Source organism: Bactrocera oleae, chromosome 2 (genome assembly GCF_042242935.1).
Source record: "Bactrocera oleae isolate idBacOlea1 chromosome 2, idBacOlea1, whole genome shotgun sequence".
Lineage (NCBI taxonomy): Eukaryota > Metazoa > Arthropoda > Insecta > Diptera > Tephritidae > Bactrocera > Bactrocera oleae.
In genome coordinates, this window is record NC_091536.1 from 85292618 (window position 1) to 85314153 (window position 21536).

The 21536-nt window shown below is 34.5% G+C and overlaps 4 protein-coding genes across 7 annotated transcripts; 3 read left to right on the plus strand and 1 right to left on the minus strand.

The window, feature by feature from the left end:
- Window positions 1-185: 185 nt before the first annotated feature.
- On the plus strand, window positions 186-4326 carry LOC106617268 (colorectal mutant cancer protein). 3 transcript variants are annotated; one of them, XM_014234356.3, is made up of 9 exons: window positions 186-774; window positions 1321-1591; window positions 1662-1864; window positions 1922-2096; window positions 2161-2306; window positions 2375-2685; window positions 2751-2888; window positions 2953-3573; window positions 3638-4326. In XM_014234356.3, the coding sequence occupies exons 1-9, from the start codon at window positions 487-489 to the stop codon at window positions 3912-3914; spliced, it is 2430 nt and encodes an 809-aa protein (XP_014089831.3). In that variant the 5' UTR covers window positions 186-486; the 3' UTR covers window positions 3915-4326. The 3 variants fall into 3 exon arrangements, with proteins under 3 accessions (XP_014089831.3, XP_069961996.1, XP_014089832.2); XM_070105895.1 differs by lacking the exon at window positions 186-774 and adding an exon at window positions 934-956; XM_014234357.3 differs by lacking the exon at window positions 186-774 and adding an exon at window positions 1013-1249.
- Window positions 4327-4735: 409 nt separating this feature from the next.
- RpL4 (ribosomal protein L4) lies at window positions 4736-6747 on the plus strand. The gene is made up of 4 exons (XM_014234262.3): window positions 4736-4886; window positions 5099-5279; window positions 5344-5714; window positions 5972-6747. The coding sequence occupies exons 1-4, from the start codon at window positions 4884-4886 to the stop codon at window positions 6650-6652; spliced, it is 1236 nt and encodes a 411-aa protein (XP_014089737.1). The 5' UTR covers window positions 4736-4883; the 3' UTR covers window positions 6653-6747.
- Window positions 6748-7473: 726 nt separating this feature from the next.
- mino (glycerol-3-phosphate acyltransferase mino) lies at window positions 7474-15255 on the plus strand. 2 transcript variants are annotated; one of them, XM_070105896.1, is made up of 10 exons: window positions 7474-8295; window positions 9984-10110; window positions 12067-12231; window positions 12295-13131; window positions 13194-13324; window positions 13381-13685; window positions 13747-13928; window positions 13992-14171; window positions 14222-14549; window positions 14615-15255. In XM_070105896.1, exons 1-10 carry the CDS (start codon window positions 8183-8185, stop codon window positions 14812-14814), a joined length of 2568 nt encoding a protein of 855 aa, XP_069961997.1. In that variant the 5' UTR covers window positions 7474-8182; the 3' UTR covers window positions 14815-15255. The 2 variants fall into 2 exon arrangements, with proteins under 2 accessions (XP_069961997.1, XP_014089802.3); XM_014234327.3 differs by lacking the exons at window positions 7474-8295; window positions 9984-10110 and adding an exon at window positions 11688-11962.
- Window positions 15256-15587: 332 nt separating this feature from the next.
- Window positions 15588-20937, minus strand: NSD (Nuclear receptor binding SET domain protein). Its single transcript, XM_014234323.3, has 6 exons — window positions 20468-20937; window positions 19008-20397; window positions 16922-18843; window positions 16202-16863; window positions 16010-16138; window positions 15588-15952 (listed from the first exon to the last, which is right to left on the minus strand). Exons 1-6 carry the CDS (start codon window positions 20781-20783, stop codon window positions 15704-15706), a joined length of 4668 nt encoding a protein of 1555 aa, XP_014089798.3. The 5' UTR covers window positions 20784-20937; the 3' UTR covers window positions 15588-15703.
- Between the last annotated feature and the right edge of the window lie 599 nt (window positions 20938-21536).

A 21536-nucleotide genomic window follows, 5' to 3' on the forward strand; every position in this document is an offset into this window, starting at 1 on the left:
ATTATTTAATTAAAATAACTATATTTTCTAATAACCAAAATGTTTAAATTTCCTTACATTATAGTCTGTTCCACCATAAACATTTTTTGTTTCTCTAAAATTTTGTGACATTTCGTTTTGTGGTATTGACAATTATGTGCTTATGGTTTTTCTATTTTCTTGTATACATTAATAATTCGTTTTTATATGCATTTCTAGTTTGTGTTTCTATTACTACATTTTAAAAATCTTCTAATCTTCAATTAATAAATTAATAAATATTTCAGATTCTTCAAATAAAGTTGCTTAAGATTGTTTTAAAATATATGAATTATTTCTGTTTCGGAAGCTTCAACAATGTGAAGAAAACGAAAGGATTTTCAATTGGGCGTAGGGGTAGTGCTAATGCGATTTGGATTGCTTGATAACGCATAAAAAGACAATAACTCATAAGAAAAAGTGGTTGTGATCCAAAAAGCTGAAAGTAAAAAAACATTTTGATTAAAAATGTTTAACGATGTTCACCTTGCACGCGTTAGTAAAATTCAACGCAGTGCGGACGTGGCTAAAGGTCCTACTGACTCAAAATCTGTCGGTCGACGCTTTACTACACGCAGCACCAAGGAAGTTCATTTGGAAAATAATATCACGGACGTGGTATATGTTAGTAACAACTTACTTAGGGCGGGTGATATTGTCGTTACCAAGGAAATTGAATCACCCGATCACACTCAACGCGACAACAATGAAAGTGATAATAACATTAGCTCCTGTTCCACACTGGATATCGGAAAGGTTAGTGAGTAATATTTTGCATTGTTTGGGGTTATAAGAACAAAGAAATGTCAGTGGTGGTCAAGTGGTGGCCTTATTTTCTTTCATTTATTATTGACATATCACTGCGCAAGTGCGCTTCTGATAGGCCGCATATTTGATTTAAAAAAAAAGCAGTGCAAGGTCACTATAAAAGAAATAAGGTGCTTAGAAAACTAAAATTTGAATGACGTACAATTTAATATTTTATAACAATTTAAATATACAATTTTTGAAAATCAGTACAAAATTTTTTAAATAAATCTATTGGCAAAAACCGCTTTATATTATTATGATCATGGAATATTTGCCACCAATTACTAGAAGTTTTAGCTGTATGTGCTGCAGCGAAATGCAACAACGTCGTCAACAACAACAGTCTTGTAATGAAAATATTGTCCAAACCGAATGGGAGTATGCGATGATATCACAGCCGCTACCACTAAATAGATTTAAAGTAGTCGTACAAATTGCACTCAATTCTGATAATATGTAATTATATGTGTACCTGTGTGTGTCTTATTTTAGGTGGAAAATCTATCACTTCAACAGTTGGAATCTCAAGTGCGAGATCTAGTGCATCGTCTCCAAATATCTGAACAACAACGAGCAGATTTGCAACATAAATTGGAGGAATGCAACGGAGAAAAAGATTTGTGCCTGCGTCGTTTAGAAGTTGTCAGTGCAGCACATGAATGTCGCATAACAGAAATGCACTGCGTCATCGCTGAATTAAGTAAGAAATTAAGAGCTAAACAAGAAGCCGTAATATTAGAGGAGAACGAGCCTGATGAGAGTGGTAAGCTAATGATTCTACTGATCCCAGAAAAAAATTATTAGAAAAATTTCTTTTATTATTTTTCCAACAGAACTGAGTTATCAAGAAGATGTGTCTGTTTACAATTCCGAGTTAAATTTGACCAACCCCGATGCTGAATGTCAAACTGATATAGTTGAAAGTGGAGCAGAAAAGTCAAACTGTAAAAGTCATAGCACTGGTGATAATGTCCATTGCATAGATTTAACAGACCAATATCGAATTAATGAGGCGGTTAGCAAAGGACAAGTGGAGGTAGTATATAAAATTAGACTTTTCTTGTATTGAAACTTTTTATTTATTTATACGAAGGCACTTCAAGAAGAGATTCTACACTTAAAAGCCCAAATTGCCCTACTACAGTCAGAAATTGCAAATAACGAAATCTCACCACAGGAGCAAAAACAAAGTACTGAACATTTTCTCACAACGATTGTTAGTGAAGACAAAAATAGTGAATGTGATGTCGAAAAGATGACCCAATCCGGTATTTATTAGAATTTATTCCATTATTTCTCAGCAAAAAATGCTGTTATAAACTTGCATTACAGTTTTTGTAACACCTCTAAAGCCGTATGAGTTGTTATCAAGTCCCCAAGTCCCACCAACTGTAGCGAAAATAGCTGAACGTGTAAAATTAAAATGTGGAAGCAGGCCAATGCCCCCCAAACTGGAGTCAAACATTCCTAATACTGAAGTTCGTATACTAAAATAGATATTTTTAAAGGGAATCGCATAAACCAATTATATCTCTTACATTTTCAGATGCAGGACGATGATATAGTTGAGCATTTGGTGTTAGACTCCAAGCAGTATGAGCAGGGCATGGCGAATAGTTACTCCGAAATATCTCAAACGGACACAGAAATGCAGCGACTACAACGAAAAGTTGAGCACCTAAAAATGCGGAACACAATTCTCTCCCTCACGCTAGACGAGTGTAAAGAACACTGCGAACACCTGTATTTACTTTGTGGCAAATACGAATCTAATGCGATAGCTCTGCAAACGGCAGTCAATTGCAGTGATCGTGCAATAGAAGCTTACGATGTTATGTTGGCACTCCTGGAGAGCAAGTATGAACGATATAATGTGAATGTATATGGGAATAACAAATCGATTGTAACTATAAAATATTTAGATTAGCATTAATGTCAGAAAAATCTCATAGTGCCGAAGAGAGCAGAAGAGCTGTAGAGACAGTGGCACGACACTTATTAGACCGCTTAGAAAGTGAGAAGAACATTTGTGAGAATAGCTTGGGGCCTTGGCAGTCAACGTAAATCCAATATTAAAAACAAAAAAATATTTGAACTTAATAATTATACATCATCAAATTTCAGATTCAGCATTCCGGATAAAGTGTGCACACCATGGACTATAGATGATGACAACCGCTTGCGATATCACGTTTCCAAATTGAAAGGACGTCGATCAACAGTACAAAATACAATAGTCAATTTGGAGTCACCATTTAGCGACTTGTATGAAAAATCGCGCTTAGCCATCGAAAGTGGGAAAGGAAAAGTTAGCAACACAAAATTTGATCTCGAAACGGCTGTAATGATGCAAGAGTTATTGAATTTGCGAGAGGAAAATATCACATTGAAATCAAAGATCGAGTCAACGGAAGCAGAAAAACGTATTGCCAACGAACGCAATAGCTCGCTCGAAGAAGCCTTGCAACAATTGCAACTTCAATTGCAATTGCAACTACAAATTACTACAGATACAAGTAGCGCACTTTTTCATCGTGAACAGATCGCTGAAAATAGAGTATCGTATTCCGAGTCGGAGCATGTCGCACTTACAGAACAACAATTGGTCGAGGCATTAACACGCGAATCAGAGCTTAAAAGTCGCATACAAACGTTAATTGCATCCGTTACGTCTTCACAACTTAATGCAGATGAACGACACGTCCAGCTTCAAAATAATATTCAGGATTTGCAAAAATCAAATTTGTAAGATTTTCTTGAATTTATTCAAAAAATTTAAGCTAATAATATTGTTTGTCATATTTCTAAGAAACCTAACGCAACTTTTGGAGCAAAACAAACGCAGATATCAAGCACGCGTACGCAGATTAGAACAGAGAATTGTGGAAATGTCATTTGGCGCGGATAAGAAATTTAGTGAAGAAAAATGTATTACCAATGATAATTGTATTGGTCCTGACAATTTCACTAATAATACTAAAGCTCAGCAGCCTCAACGCTTAAAATCAAAAAACTCAGAGGAACTATCACAGACGTATGAGTCACAACTACAAATACAAGATATCGTGCCTGAGACTACTCTTTAGAATAATAAATAGCGGAACTATGTTCACAACAGCAAATACAATACAATTAAGTTCAGTTTCCTATTATTCTAGCCTACCATATGCCAAATTCACTTAAAATTTTTAATTAATCTAATCCATTCGAATGTGCCATTTATCGATTGATTTACCGCTTGGCTTAGCTAATCGGGCGCCTTTGTGCAAGTATGCAATATTTAATTAATTGTGCATTAATTACAAATGCACATTTCTGCATCACTTATACATATAAAGTATTGCGGTATCATAATTAATTATATATATTCCCATAAATATACCTAATATATATATATTATATACGTATGCGTAAGTATGTTTTGATTACACATTGCTTGTTAATATATTACTATTGTACAAAATGCGCTAAAATAAATTATAAAAATTGAAATATAAAGCATTTATACTTTCAACGATAAATATAATGGAATGTGACGTGTCTATTATTTAGTTCTTATAGAATGTATGTTTAAATGCGTTTTTTTTACCATAAAAATATATGAAATATGTCTGTTCTACAGTATCGGAATTGACGCGGTTTTTATCCTACTCCGACTTAAAATATTTGTATTGTAGATATTAATCAATAAATAATAAGTTAAAAATAAAGTTGTTATAAAAGTTATTATTTTCCTGTTAATAATATTTTTCTACAGTTTATAAACTTTGTATTTTGATTTTGATTTCGTTTTCGTAAACATAATATATATTACTATAAATAAACTGTGAAGGTAGATGTCGCCACCTACAGTACGCTCTTTTCGTCTGTCAAACTATTTCAAAGTCAGCAGCGTCATCTGCAAGTTCGAATACACATAATTTATCCGCCATTTTGGGCTTCCGCCCAAATGCTGCGCTGTTCTGTCTTTTTCTGTCCCCTGTTATTTGGTGGAGGACGTTTTCTGCTATTACAGCGGGATTTTACGCGATTTTTTTAACAATTAAGAAGCGAAAATGGTGAGATTCCCTTCAAAAAAGTGCGCTGTGTAATTTGCAAACGATTAACTTTTCCAAACACTTAAAACACGGAAATAACATCCAACACTTAGTACGGGAAATGCCGTACACGTGTTTAGTGTGGCATTACAACGCCGTTTATATCTGAAATGAAATGGTTACAGAATAATTGGAATTGATTTGGTATTTCTTTGTTTTTTTTTCACTTTTAGAGTTTAGCCAACGCAAGACCTTTGGTCTCTGTCTATTCAGACAAAAATGAACAGCTTAAGGATAAGAACATCTGCTTGCCTGCAGTGTTCAAAGCCCCCATTCGTCCTGATATTGTTAACGAAGTGCATCAGCTAGTTCGTCGCAACAATCGCCAACCCTATGCCGTTAGCGAGCAAGCAGGTGTGTAAAGAATTGTTTGCTAGTTTTCGAAAAGATTTAATAATTCATAAAAATTGTTTACTAGGTCACCAAACGTCTGCTGAATCTTGGGGTACTGGTCGTGCCGTCGCTCGTATTCCTCGTGTTCGTGGAGGTGGTACTCACCGTTCCGGCCAGGGTGCCTTCGGTAACATGTGTCGTGGTGGACGTATGTTTGCTCCAACCAAGACCTTCCGTCGCTGGCACCGCAAAGTGAATGTCAACCAGCGCCGATACGCTCTCGTGTCAGCTATTGCTGCATCAGGTGTTCCAGCCCTAGTTCAATCAAAGGGCCATATTATTGATGGTGTGTCGGAATTCCCATTGGTGGTGTCGGATGATGTGCAGAAACTACAAAAAACCAAGCAAGCTGTAGTGTTCCTAAGACGTACGAAAATTTGGGCTGACATTCAAAAGGTAAGTTACATACTTTCTGACTAATTTTGGCAGTATTCCGTGCATATGCAAGCGAAGGCATATAGTTTGTTTATGCTGGAATCAAATTGAAAACAATACTGCTATAGTAAAATCTTTTCATAGGCGTTCCAGTGTAAAGTTTCAATACTTATTACTTGGGGAATTAGAAAAGTACATTCAAATATATGCAGAATATTTAATTACATATCCATATCCATATATTATTATTACTTAAATTGTTTTTATTTAAATCATAGGTGTACAAGTCGCAACGTTTCCGTGCTGGTCGTGGTACAATGCGCGATCGTCGCCGTATTGCTCGCCGTGGTCCTTTGATTGTTTATTATAAGGATGAAGGTCTGCGTCGTGCTTTCCGCAACATCCCTGGCATTGAAACAATGAACGTTGACAAAATGAATTTGTTGAAGCTTGCACCAGGTGGTCATGTTGGACGTTTCGTTATCTGGACTGAATCGGCATTCGCTCGCTTGAACGAATTATTTGGATCATGGAAGACACCATCATCTTTAAAGAAGGGTTACAATTTGCCCCAACCTAAAATGGCCAACACGGATTTGACACGTTTACTGAAATCGGAAGAAATCCGTAAAGTATTACGTGATCCACGTAAGAAGGTGTTCCGTCGCGTCCGCCGTCTAAATCCATTGTCTAACGTGCGCCAACTGATCAAATTGAATCCTTACGCTGAGGTACTAAGACGTCGTGCTGCGTTAGCTGCTGAGAAACGTACTATTGCTAAATCTGTGGCAATCGCTAAGAAGAGGAACGTGGAACTAGCGAAATCGCATTTTGCTGCTGTGGCCACCAAAGCGCAAGCTAACCGCACAAAAATGTTGCAGAAAATTTTGGCCGAACGTAAGAAGAAGGTGGCCACCAAGAAGGCTGCTGCTAAAAAAACAGCCCCAGCCAAGAAGTAAAATGGATGGAGTTCGATCGTTATGCTTTTCTTAATTTGTAATTGAAGAGTAGTTACAAGAGTTCTATTCATAATATAAAATACTTTATAAAAACACGCGACTAATGTTATTATTTAAGATAATATATAATAGGAATTTAAAAAAAAAATTCACTATATTTTTAGTGATCAAATTGGAACGATCTTTTCATTACCAAAAAGGTTGCAGGTCGTCGTAGACCGTCATATGTTTTTGGCTAGTGATAAGAATAAGTTTAGTAAGAACAAAATCATAGCCTCACTTTGACTCGAGTTGGAAACCAATAACAATAAATTATTTAAAAGAAATACAGTCACTGAATCGATTCATGTTTTGAAATTGATTTATATGGTACGTATTCTGTCTTAAAACTCATAAACGTCTATCTATTTTCGAAGCATATTTTTAGGCATGTGAATTGTTGCCCTATTAATTAATTATATGATTCGAGAAGTTAATGAGATTAAATAATTATACACCTATACTCAGGTGTGTAGCATGCACACATATTTAATTACTCTAGAATATTTTTTCAATTAAGTATTTCTTTGTAGATATGTTTATTTTTGTATGCATTTGTCTAAAAAACTATTTCCGCTCTTACTATTTATGAAGCTCGAACCTAAGGGCAATAGGCTCATTGTTTATTATCATGCTATCTTATGATTTACAGTTCTCCCACTTCTTCGCTAGTGATTAGAACTGAGTGCAAAGCTTACGCTCCCATTCGCCCGAGAAAAGGTCGGCGGTGCGCCAATTGAGATTTAATTAAAATACAGAAATACTGAACATCGAGCGACAGTTTCACCATAATAACAGTCGTCAACATTTCGCCGGTGTGGACAGTTGCAGAAATAATAGCTACTCTTCTTGTTTGTTGAAATCATTTGGTCGCTTGTATTCACACAGTAGTTGCTCTCGCAGCATAGTTAATTTTATCACATATTATCGATAGTATGGCGGCATCATTAAGTGTATAATATCAAAGTAATTCGAATGATATACATATGTACATTTGTATGGATTTATGTGAAGAATAGTGAACGCGTAATTCGATTGTCTGTTTAACTGACGGGTTGTCAATTAATACATGCATGTTGCATTCGTTTTATATGCTTATACAGACAGTACAAGTGAATCCCTCGTATGATATTTTTCCAGCAGCCACCAACACAGTACGTCAGAGATCATACGTCGCCCGCTCATCATCAGCCGTTGGCCTTATCAATGAAAGAGAGTATAGCGGCGCAGTAGCTAAAGAAATTCAATTGTTAAATATGATCGCTTTTATTATTGTTTATACATACATACTATATATATATAAATAAGTGTTTAATTAGAGCGATCGTGTGATTTTGCTATTAAAGAACAAAAAAAATAGAAGTAATTAAACACATCAATATTGTGGCATATGTGTTCGCATTTACTTACATACATATATAAATTATTATATAGAATTAAAAAATATTAACGAGCACTACTTAAAACAGAAACGTAATTAGTTAAACCAAAATGTTAGCTTCTGTGTTAAACTTTGTGCAAGGGGCTGTGGAAATATCTACCATCGGTTGTGTTGAGTTGGCATCGGTGGTTCTCATCGTTTATTATATCTACGCCAAAACAAGGTAATTCGTCAACATGAGCGTTGTGTCACGTCAAGTTCAATATCGTTTTTTGTTTACTAGTCTACCGGCGCAGTTAGTAGTTGGGGCAGTTGATGAATTCGTAAACTCGTAGTATAAGTAAATGCCGAATATACATGTATTTATAGCTATGCAAATGCTACATATTTAATTCGATTGTAAATTTTGTTACGCTTTTAATTTGCTTCTATATATCATCTCCATTTTATTCTCCTTGCTTATTTGAGTAAATTATGTATGTATATGCAGCGCACTAAAATATGCACATGAATATCCACTTACATATGTAGTAACGGTACTCGCACATTAAAAGTAGTCATAGGACAATATATCCGTTTCAGCTTCGAGAACTAGTTAAAGATATACAACTGATAAAAATATTTTATTAAATATAACCTTTGTACTCAAATTAAGTTAAAATTTGTTTTCGCATTTTAAAAAAGAAAAAAGTAAACGAAAAATAAAAAGTGAATGTTATTTTGAGGCCCTCGAAAAGATACAAAAAGTATTACACTTAACGAATTTAATTACGAATTTATTTTTATAGTAATGATAGTTTTATGCGTATTATAAATTATTTTTATATATTGTATTATAATTAATTGTTTATTATGATATTTAAATAAGAATTACAATCAACAATTATAATATCGCTTATTAGAGTACTCAAATATCCTGTCATTAATTCCGAAGTAATTTATTCGATACAATATTATTTTAATACTCGTTTATATACAAGTAAATAAAAATATAAACTGTAGACAATATGTACTAATATTTTAACTTAATAATAACATTTTAACTCTAATCAATGTGATCCGAAAAAATGTATCCCTAGCTTTTATAGGAAGTACATACTAACCATACATATGTTAGTTATATAATAAATGTACACACATTCATATATACGGCAGTAAATATGTATTACAATAATATCAAAAAGAGTACAATACTCCTATATTTCTTTTCGAATAAAATAAAAATAACATGTAATACTTATTATTTGAAACAGAGACTATACAGAAAATAATATACCATGCAACTGGTTATGGAGACTTGATGGGTTAAAATAACTGAATATGTGCTTATAGCTGTACAATGGTATAATTTACATACATATTTACATTTGCCTATTTAGTGTTTTATATGCTTACTCTTGGTAACATAATTTTAGTTTAATAATTTATTAAAACACTTAAAAAGACAATCAAACTTTTATTAGCTGCTTTATATGAACTTTTATAATATTAACTATTTGCTACTATAGATATAAATCGATTAACATTTGTTTTATACATATATACATATGTTAATCTTAAAATGTATTGATTATGCAGTAACTCCTGAAGTGTTTAACTAATGAGCAATCCATTAGTTTATAGTATAATCAATACGTTTCCCGAAGTTGAACTTAGGACCGTTATTGTTATGAGTGCTTGTACGGTTTCCCAATTTGATTGATAACTTGATGCGTATTTCTTTGTACATAAGTATTTACATATATATACGTATGCACACACATCATTCGCCAGTAATTTATATGTATATATAATTTATTGTATATAAGTATGTATATGTATAGTTGAACTATATGCTTTTATCAGCTGGTTGAATTCTCCTAATAAATTACTTTATACTCAGATACTTTTTTTTTTATATATTTCTTTCAGAGCCCTGGAAATCTTAGCCAATCTATTTCCTAATTTGAAATTGAATATTAATTATCGGCCATCAATTATAAAGTTCAACACCATAGGCAATGAACTGTTAACAACACTGCGTAGAAATGTTCAACCGGTAAGCCATGTACTTTTATTTATTACGAACAGATTAACAACGATTGCTAATCGCCTCACACTTTTCCTTTAATATATTCTTAAATAAATTATTATATTAAATAAATGCCCAATTATTACATAGTGCATATATGTAAATATATTATTAAATACTAGTCGCATAAGCATACCAAATATATGAACGTGTGTTCAATAGAATATATGTAAATGAACCGTTTTTAGTTTTTTCCGATCGTTAGTAAAAATACATGTTTACGTAGTCAAATTTAAAGTTACCCTAACAAATTTTGTGTCCCAAAATATTTTATTATTTTATACCGAATTTTAAATGTAATGTCAAATTAAAAATTTGAATTAATATAAAAAACGGCAAATCATTCGTATGATAATTATACTCATGTTAATTTTTGCACGCGTTTATATTGATACAAACATATATTTTTGAATGTTTCATGTTGTTTTTTTTTAATATTTTGTACGTCCAGATTAATTGATAGCGGGAAGAAGATTCATAGTTAGCCATAGACAAAGCGTGATCCAGTGCAATATAATCATGTACTTGACTTTTCCATAACATAGAGGTCGTTTTTGATTGTGCCTGACAGATTGTATATGAAGGCATTGATTGCTTCTGGAAAATGTCATATATAACTTTATAGATATTTGTATTTATAATCATCTACATATATCTAAAGATTGTTTTTAGAATAAATCAAACTTCCCCTTTAATGGTCTTCAACAGCGCCCCAGTCATTTCTTTTGTTCGCTATTTGGCGCCAATTCGAGATGCCAAGTCGTTCGCCACCCGATCTCTTCAACGGAGTGGAAATCTTCCTCTCCTATGGCTTTCACCGGCGGGTACTGAGTCGAATACTTTTGGAGCCGGAGTGTGTTCATCCATCCGGACAACATGACCTAGCCAGCGTGGATGTTGTCTCTTGATTCGCTGAACTATGTCAATGTCGCCGTATGTTTCGTACAGCTCATCGTCCCATCGACTGAGAAAACATCAGATGTTGGCATTATCCACGCCTTTGCACCATATAGCAGGACGTTAATGATGAGGGACTTGTAGAGTTTGGTCTTTGTTCGTTGAGTGAGGACTTTACATTTCAATTGCCTACTCAGTCCAAGTAGCACCTGTTGGCAAGAGTGATTCTGCGTTAGATTGTTGCTAATGTTAATACTGGTTCCAAGATAGACGAAATTATCTTCGGCTTCAAAGTTATGACTGTCAACAGCGACGTGTGAGCCAAACACAACCTAAACATATAATGTACCTATAATTATGTTAAACATAAACAAATCGCGATTATCGCATTATATAATTTGTTCACATCATTCCATGATTAAAAAAAAACCATATGCTTAAAGATTAATTGAGCTGTTGCAGAATATATAAATAATTGGCAACTACTATTTTATGTTGAATTACCAGATGCATGTAATAGAAAATCACTTATTTTAAATTTACAAACAAAAGATAACAACCAATAAAATCGCATTAAAAAATAATATTACAATATTTGCATCATGTATCTGACAGAGCCTTACGTGGAATTTGCAACTAATTATTTATAGTTTCTTATCTGGCAACATTACTTAATTTTGCCAAATGGTCTTTGCATTGCATATTTTTTGTTGGCTGGTGCTCCATGTAGCGGATTAGAGTATAACTACAGTTGCAGTGCAAATTATTTGTGTTGTTTGGTGAATATTTCTTAAAAAATATTGACATAGAGTCCACGATTGAATACTTATAATAGCTATTGTTGTTTGAGTCCTGCAATTTTTGTGGCGGTTTTGAGTATATCATGTCCGACGATGAATTCCGCGCGCGTGGTTGGTTTGAGGTGGGATGATATGCCGGCGTTAGTTTTATATAAACAATACATATATGTTAGAAATTGTTATTTGTTACGTCATATTATATTTCAACAAAATATTGTGTTTTTAGGAAACAAAACAGGCCAATGCCCTCACACATGCACAAGGCACGAACAATATGTTGGAGTTGACACCTCATGCCGGTAAAAAACCATACCAATCAATGTTTGATTGGGGTGTATACTTCCCATTTCTAGCACAATGTTTGCGCATAAAACGTTTTGAATATCCACAGGTGGGTGTAGTTTTCATATCTATCATATGTAAAAAAAAGTTATCTGAAATGTTTGCTCCTAAGGTATCTGGTGCTGCGCAAGAAGATCTGATGATACAACGTGCTATCAAACAAGCTGCAGAACAAATCGTACGTGAACAGAGAATTGAATCGCATAGGACATTTAATTCAAATGGCGACACAGCAAACGACACAGAAGAGTCAAAAAAGTACCAAGACATTTTGTCCAATCAAGAAAGACGTGCCAATAACATTTTAATGAATATGCGTTCAACACTGAACCATTATTTGATAATGCTTACCTCTTGGTTATTGTATAAGCTTCTACCATGCTTTTTATCTGGAGTAGTTACGCACACAAGACAAATAGAAACATTGAAAAGGGCTTCGGAACGCGCACCTGGTATTCCTTTAATATTTCTACCATTGCATCGGAGCCATCTTGACTACATAATGGTTACCTTTATTTTGACCAATAATGACATTCGCAGTCCATTAGTTGCTGCAGGTGACAATTTACAGATTCCCGTATTCGGCGGACTCCTACGTGGGCTTGGAGCTTTCTTTATTAAGCGAAAAATCGATCCTGTAGTTGGAAAAAAAGACATTCTTTACAGAGCTATTCTTCAGCAATACATTCAACATGCGCTAAAAATGTCCCACAATGTTGAATTTTTTATAGAGGGCGGACGTACCCGTACCGGCAAACCCTGTATGCCAAAAGGTGGTATATTATCAGTAATTGTAAATGCCTTTATGGACCGTAGCATCCCAGATGCGTTACTAGTTCCGGTTTCGGTTAATTATGAGCGTCTTGTTGATGGAAATTTTGTACGCGAACAAAAAGGTGAAAAAAAGGTACCGGAGTCATTCTGGAAAGCTATGGCAGGAATTTGGAAGGTTTGTGTCCTTTCAAGAAATACTTGTATATATTGAATATCTACAAATTTAAAAAATTTCAGACTTTGCACTCAAAATACGGTCTTATGCGCATCGACTTCAACGAACCATACTCTATAAAGGAACTCGTCCAATCATATAACAAAGTTGCCACAGATGATAGCCAATTCAAAGTGTACAAGCCATCCGAAAGGTAGGTTAAAAATTAAAATAAATTTTATTATTACTATTATTGATGTGTATTCACAGAAAACTACAGCACAACCAGTCAACATCATCTTTATATGGCACTGACGTGGTATGCGAAGAACATCGCACACTTATAGATAGCATTTCAAGAGAAGTTGTATACGATTGCGCTGCCGCCACATCAGTAATGTCAACAAACGCACTAGCCTTTCTAATGTTAACTCAGTTTCGCAAAGGTGCACTAGCCACTGATATTGCGTTGGCACTAGATTCACTTCGTAATCGGTTAAAAGGGCGCAAAGATATGGCATTCGCGGGGGATTCTTTACATATTGTCAATTATTCTGCAGATTTGTTAGGCGAAGGTATCATCCAAATGTTGACTTCTTCATTCGCTTATAATAAGCAATTTCATTGATAATTTAGGTTTGATATCGCGGACGCAGGACGAATGCGGACAGACTAATTTACAACCAGTGCAAAGTATTGAGGCGTCAATTGAGTTATCCTACTATTCAAATATGCTTACACCACATTTCGCTTTGCAATCTGTATTAATGATAACCTTTCACGAATTGTTGTCAATAAACGAAAAGTCAAGTAAAACGGTAAGTTCACATTTGGTAACAAAAAATATACTTTCAACATTATTGTTTTTTCTTCCACTACAGGATACAGAAATGGACAATATGCCAGGAATTTCGAGAAAAAATCTCATTGATGCAGCTTTAGCAAACTGTGATGTACTACGATACGAATTTATTTTACACAAGCCAACCCAAATATTAAGTAACCTTTTGGAGATTAATTTGGATGAACTGATAGTTAACGATCTTATAAAGTTACTAGAGGTGGGCTTTGTAAAATGTTGCTTGAATTGTAATTAATTCTGTTCTCTTAGGTTAGAGAAGAACCTGATAGCAATGTCGAAAGTCGTAAAATCGCCCGAAGTATTGCGGCATACTTAGAAGATGCAGATGACTCTGAATATATTGGCTATGTGCCGAATGGCGATAATCAAGATGAGCAGCCAGATATATTTTTGGCAAATGACACACTAACTGAACAGAAAGCGATTTGTGAAGTTTTAGCGCCGGTTAGTCATACATATCTCTCGGTAGCTCAATCACTTAGTATTTTGTATAAAAATTCGATGCTCGAAACTGAATTCATCAAGTTCGTTATTAATAACATATCAAATAAGGTGAACAGTGGAGCTTGTCCATATGGTAAGTGTTCTAAAGCTTTACAGATAATCGGCATTATTTCTATAATATATATTTCTCTTTTACAGCTGAAAGCGTCTCCACAGACTCTGTGCGAAATTGCTTGAAACTGCTGGAAAAATGGTCAGTGTTAGAAATTTCTAATGATCATGGTTTGCGTCTGTTAACGCTTGGAACACTTTATGAAACATCCAAAGAATCTTTAAAGACAATTATTGGAAGAATAGCCAAAATTGTTCCACCTAAAACAGGCTACCTGCATTTTTAAGCAAAAAAAAAAAAAACACATATTGCCAAATGTAATGGAGATGGTAGAAACCCGTCGTCCATTAATTTCTCATAGTTGTTGGAAGATTTTAAAAAAAGCAGTTCATTCAACGAAATTAAATCCAAAACAAAAACAAAGCAATAAATTTATGGACTGAGTAGCTTAGCTTAAAGTGAAAATCATTTAACTATTCGAAATAGTTTGAATTATCATAACGATATTGTCGTTAAAAGAACCACATTGTCACGTGGATCATTTCTAAAAGGCTTCATTTAACATGTATAATAAAAGTAGAAGAAATTATGTTAAGCTTTAGTTCCGATATATAAAGGAACTACGCATAAATGTAGACTTTGTGACATAACTCATTTTTTTTGTAATAAAATTACTTTAGACTAAGATTCTGTAAAAAAAAAAGTGAAAATAAATTTTTTTACCACATTTTTAATTTATATAATATAGGTATAATTCAAAGATTATAGAAATTTTCATATTGTCAAGGGACCAAATTTTATCTTGATATAGACTTTTAGAGAATTATAATTTTATATTGAAGATAAATATTTTCAGATTCTTGGTATGCCTATTGTCTTTGGAGACGGATATCACGGTAAAAGTGGGCACTTCAATTCATAAAAAAACGACATTATGTAACTATATTAAATAGTGTCTTCTACTGTATGTTGCGTCTTGGAGGAATATTTTCTTAGGTTAATGTTACTATTTGGATCTATAAATGGGCCTTCAAACTATCTAACATTTAAACTACATAATTCGATTATAAAAACAATTTTTTTAAATAAAATTTTGACTCACGTTATAAACAGAATTTGATTAAATTATCTCTATACATGCATGAAACGATTTGTGAATGGATGTAATAATAATATCAAAATATATTTGTTGTATTGGCGGCGGTATTGATGGAGCTGTCACCGTCCTGGAGTGATGTGTTCTCACATTCATGGTCATCTGCTGGCTTCTCAATCCTTCCTGAAACCTTCACTGTTGCATTAGAGCGCTTTTTGCTTGCTTTCTTCGCATTTGCTTCTCTGGCACGATTTTGAAGCCTTTTTAAAGGTTTTCTTTTCCGTGTGGCACCGGCTTTAGCTTTGTTTATTTCGACTGCGGTGTTCTCCTAGCAAAATCAAAAAATTATTAAACCTAAAAATTATTCGTAAAAATTAAAACTTACTTTAGAAACTTTTTCCTCCTTGTTTTTGCCACCTATTTCACCAACACATTTCACTGCTCCACATAAGCATAATTTTTTCTGATTTCCTAATAAATCATCCCAATGATAATTAAATGTGAGTTCCGTATCCTATAATGTCAAAATTATACAACGTTTATGTGGATATATGTATGGTTATATCAACTTTCTTACCGCTGGTATGTCTTTAATTGCAAAAAGTCCTATTCGATTTAGACCGTTCACTGACCATTTTTGTGTCTCACAATTTGGATCACAGGAATGATTCATGAAGCGTGCCAAATTCCCCTTCGGACCCGCATCAATAATATAGTCCTTCTCTACTGACAGAAAATAGAAATTTTCATCACGATCCAAAGACTTCTGAGACATTCGTTGCTTAAATTCATTATCATCGATGATTTCACCAACGTACTCAATAACAAAATCTCCCGCATTTATGGGTTCTCTACACACCAGCCCGAAACCACACTCTTTCAGATAGACAACATCTAGACGTGGTGATAATCTTGACTCGAACATTTGGTTTTGACAACGTTCGCCCGCTGGACACAACTTTGGATTGCACTCATGATATAGAACACGATTCAAACAATTTGAATTCGGTCCACATGGATTCTCATCGTAACTTCTGCATTCACATTTGTTGACCTTTTCCAAATCTATGTGCAGTTTTACCGGGTGAACGGCACGATTAGCTTTAATGCGCACATATGGTTGTGGGTGCAACTTTTCTTTATTTTCATTGGAAAGACGTTGCGCCATCTTCTTCGATTTTATAATTTCATATATACGTTTCGCTTCCTCAACGCCGCGATTGTAACTCTGATCCAAACCTAAAATACGAGTTACAACAATATAATTTTTTTTTATATGAAATTAAAAGAATTTTACTTGATTTTGTTTTTGGGGGTTCCGAACTGTCACCCTCCAAATAAAGATAAACGCGTCGCCTAGAGATCCAACCGTGGTCATGTGTTCCAAAGAAACGAACAACAAAATCATTTGGGTTGTGTGCCTTTCGTCTGATATTTTGTGGTATTTCTGTTGGTGGTAGTATTATAGCTGGCCACCATCGGAACGAATTGAATTTAGCCCATACCATTTCCCCGTACAATGGCAGACGACCAGATTCACACTCCTCACATATATAACCTTCACTTGGATCCAGGGGGATATTTAAGCATTTGGCGTGAACAGCGGTTGGACAAGTTTCACAACAGATTACCTGTCCGCCTCCTACGCAAATGAAACACCAACTGACATTCACGTGCCCATCTGATTTACTAGATATACTATGGCGAGGGCATATTATATGCGCCGCTGTCAGTATTTGAGAACCGGCAGGTATGCAAGTCGAATCCATATGATAACTGGCAGGACATTTCACACATTTTGTAAGTTTTGAGTTACTTAAGTGTTGAAATTTGCCTTTAGGATCATCTGAAACACAAGTGTGACAAACATGAGATGGGCATCGAAAAGATTCAATCTTATTTTTCGATTTAGTGAATTTTGCTTGTGGCCAATATCTACAACATGCAGGATGAAATGCTTTCGAACAATGAGGCATGTTACATATAATTAATTCTTCCTTGTTTGAATCTGATGAATTGTCTTCTTTACAAACAGCACAAACAGGGGGTTTTCCTACAGCGCAGGAATCGCAAATAACTTCCGGATTTATTTTACTGACGTGATCATCAACCTCTCCGTCACCAGTAACATGGTAAGTATTTAATGAAGATGAGGAGCCAACAAGTTCTTGGTCGTTATTTATTGGAGCGCTTGCGTTTTCAAAAGATGCTTTCATATCAACGGATAATTTAGAAGAACTCCGCCTCACATTAATAATGTTTGATTTTCGACGACCACTGTTCCGCGTATTTTTTAAGGCTGTTGGATCTTTTCCAATACAATCAGCATGCAACCAATATTGGCAACCCTTGGCACATCTGACCAATAGACCACCGGGATGAAGACAGTACTTACAAACAGGATCACGAGCTAATCCTCGAAATAAATACTTGTTATCTAAGTTGAAAATATCATCGATAACTTCCTCAATAGGTCGGTTCAATTGACGTTTCGGTTTGTTATCAAGTGCTTGAACTTCGCTTTCTCCTGCTTGTTGTTTCTCTTGTGATTCAAACTCCAATACATTATTCATTTCGGATGGTAAACTATGACGATATTTCAAAGTTTTTAACCTATTAGAAAGCCGCTTGACTGCACCTTCTCCACTACCATTTTCAACGAGACTAGAGCCCAGCTCATGCTCATTACTCACTGCTAGCAATCGCCGATTTACTTGATGTCTATTAATCTGCTTTAATGCCCAAATGTTACGCGATGCAACCATTAAGCTTCTTTCCAAAGATTCGTCTATATTATCTTCCAATACGAATTCTCTCATTGCGTTGTAGAACTTCCTATATTCGCTGTTACCCATTTCCATTTCATGCAATGCAGCAAACGAAGCGAATGTGTTAGTTTCGTTTTCTTTAACTTGCACAGTACCCGTATTATTATTAGAGCCTTCAATAGTCTCGTTATTATCTCCACTTGAGTTCTCTTGAGTTGAGGTTTGCTGCGGCTGTGTAGACACATCACTTAATTTCCGTCGCTTTGTTCTCGATACTGGTTTTAACGGTGAATAGGCGGGGCTGTAAGGGGAAACTGAGCGATCGCGTTTTCCCGAAGCCAAAGGATTTTTTACTATCAAACTTTCCATAGAATCGTGACTTAAACTATCAGTTCTACTATTGTTGTCTGTGCTCAATTTTCGTTGTTTTCTTTGTATTTTTTGCAAGACTCTAAAATATATTAATTATTAAAAAAGATACCAAAATTTAAAATACTAGTAGTATGTGTATTTATGAATGTATATTTTATTAGTAATATTAACTAAAAATTATTATTAGCTGTCAATAAAAGAAAAAATAAAATAATGTTGCTAAGTATTTTCAATTTCACTTACTTTTTATGCTCGTAAATTTCAAAAAACTTTGTTAATCTGTCCTCGTATATGATTTCAGAGACTTTATTTGCTTCTTTTATTGCTTCACGCCAGATCATTACTTTGCTCGGCTTTGGTAAAAGTACCTTATATTTTAGGCTCTTCTTGCCATATTTTTTGCGTATTTCCCGCATATGCTGTTTGTAATTTTCTAGATCGGTATATGGGATGAGGTTTTCACGTTTTACCCAATTCCTCCGACCGCTATCAGCAAAGAAGCGTACATGAACTAATACATATTCTTCGCCATTACGCACATTGCGTTCAGATGATAACGTCCTACCATCGGGATCCGGACATACAATACAGGGCCAATAGCAGTAAGTGTATATTTGTCCCCAAAAGATATCTCCTGTTGAAAATGTCATCCAATCCATTCCCGTTACCACAGAAGAGCCTTTAGCGCTATCTAAACTGGTTGCCGAAGGTGATTTTACACTTAAACCAACGACGTTGCTTAATATCATGGACTCGCCACTCTCTCCACCCTCTAAATCGTACTGTAACTCTGCCTCTGTATCGTCTATATGATTTTCAACAATTTCCAGTTTGCATTCCGTGGTGTTTTCAAAGCTCTCATTTTCGACTTTTACTGTTACTGTTGGATTAATGAAGTTTTCCACAGAATGCAGTTCTGTTGTAGAAGATTCCAAATTTTCTTCGTCAATTTCACTATTTCCACCTTTGGAAGAGGTAGCATTATCAGGTTCTGCATTATTTACATTTGCGGATTCTTTTTTAATTAAATCAGCGATACGTGTTCTTTCTTGTTCATTATACTCTTCATTGCTTTCAGTAATTAAGCAATTAATGATATTGTTTATTTGCTTTCCTGCCAGATTTACCAAATCAGTCGCATTATTATTATTTTCGCAATGAACACCAATAACTGATTCATTTTTACTTGCAAATTCAGAAAGTTCACTTTCATTTATATCATTACTTAATTTAAAGTTTGGACTTACAGCTAAGTTTTTTACTATTTTTTCTTTGTTAATATCATTTAACACAACTGAACCATTCCGTGCTAATAATTTATCAATGGGACTCTCAAATTTTTTGCGTACTGACAATCTATTCGGGGACGGTGTTACTGATTGATTTCCCGCTCGTCTCACGCAGCCTAACAGTGGTTTGGACGAATCAGACAATATTTCACTATCGCTACTTTCTCCTATCTCTGGACTGGCAGCATACACAAGTAGTTTACGATGACGAGAACTTCTAGTTTGAAGACCACCATCACTTTCGCTGCTAGTTATGGCAACTGTGGACGATGATGGAGGTGTCGTAAATCCAATATACTTAGGACTCAAGTCTGAATACAAATTGGCCAACATATTACGTTTTCCTTAACAAATACAATAACGAAATCTTATCATAGTAAAAGAAATTTTTTGCATAAACTATGAACAACTCACTGCGTGGCGTAGACGAAGACAATCTATTGCCTGAACCAATACACGTTGATGTATCTTTTCTTTTTCCCTCATTATCCGAGAATGAATTTGTTGTTGGTGTTGGTGTGGACAATCGAGAACCATAGTTTTTCCGTTTATTAATAAAATTACACTTTTCACTTTTCATTCTTTTGAGTTTTTTAACGAAAGTGTTCTTATTGCTATTAACACCTTTAATACCTTGCACGGGATATCCAAATGATGCATCAGCTTCTATTGCCGACTTGCTACGTGTTTTTACATTGGCCGAGTTATTTTGTTTTTGCTCGGAACGCATATTTCGCTTCTTTTGCAATATACAATACCGAATTCAGTTTTTATACTTATCTAAAAGGCTTGATTTGCATTGATGTATATAAAAACAAGCAGTTTTATATCAAAAATGAGAATTACCAAGCCTATATATTGGAAAGCCGATTCGACATACGCGCCAAATTTCCGCAGCTGTTAGTTTAAGTGTTGCCATATTTTTTAGTAATCTTGCAATATTAGTTTCTTCTGTCACATGCCATTTAGCACTTATGTCTAATACAACGCGATATATATATATATGTATATAGTACATACATATGAATGATCCATATTTTTGAATTCATAAGGCCGCAATAATTTTTATTAATAAATTTACAAAAAATATGCACAAATGCATACAATAATCTCACCTCGTACATTAAAAAAAAGCTTAAAGAAAATCATGAAAACTATGTAAGAGTAAAAAATATCTCTTGAGTATAGTTTCGTAATGTCATTTGTTCAGTATCTGTGCCATAAACCGCATTATTCACTCATATACATATGTATGCAAATTAGAGCGGGTGAATTTTTTTTCTAAAATATCTCATATGCGGGAAATGTTGTACGGATCATTCTGAACTCCTTTGCCTAAGAGAATATGGGTCTAAAACCGGTTTCGAGGAAGCGATTTTTTAAGTGAAGCCGAAAAAAAATATAACTGAATAATCGGTTGTATTGGAGATATGTGATATAGTTGTCCAAACTGGCCGATTCCGGCAAATTATCAATAGGATCT

Coding starts and splice junctions, on each gene's coding strand:
- LOC106617268 (XM_014234356.3), top strand. CDS start 487: ATGTTTAACGATGTTCACCTTGCACGCGTTAGTAAAATTCAACGCAGT. Junction 1,592..1,661: donor GAACGAGCCTGATGAGAGTG/GTAAGCTAATGA, acceptor TTTTTCCAACAG/AACTGAGTTATCAAGAAGAT. Junction 1,865..1,921: donor TTAGCAAAGGACAAGTGGAG/GTAGTATATAAA, acceptor ATTTATACGAAG/GCACTTCAAGAAGAGATTCT.
- RpL4 (XM_014234262.3), top strand. Junction 5,280..5,343: donor TGCCGTTAGCGAGCAAGCAG/GTGTGTAAAGAA, acceptor ATTGTTTACTAG/GTCACCAAACGTCTGCTGAA. Junction 5,715..5,971: donor TTTGGGCTGACATTCAAAAG/GTAAGTTACATA, acceptor TTTAAATCATAG/GTGTACAAGTCGCAACGTTT.
- mino (XM_070105896.1), top strand. CDS start 8,183: ATGTTAGCTTCTGTGTTAAACTTTGTGCAAGGGGCTGTGGAAATATCT. Junction 13,929..13,991: donor ACGAAAAGTCAAGTAAAACG/GTAAGTTCACAT, acceptor CTTCCACTACAG/GATACAGAAATGGACAATAT. Junction 14,550..14,614: donor CAGTGGAGCTTGTCCATATG/GTAAGTGTTCTA, acceptor TCTCTTTTACAG/CTGAAAGCGTCTCCACAGAC.
- NSD (XM_014234323.3), bottom strand. CDS start 20,783: ATGCGTTCCGAGCAAAAACAAAATAACTCGGCCAATGTAAAAACACGT. Junction 20,398..20,467: donor GTCTTCGTCTACGCCACGCA/GTGAGTTGTTCA, acceptor GTATTTGTTAAG/GAAAACGTAATATGTTGGCC. Junction 15,953..16,009: donor AGGAGGAAAAAGTTTCTAAA/GTAAGTTTTAAT, acceptor TGATTTTGCTAG/GAGAACACCGCAGTCGAAAT.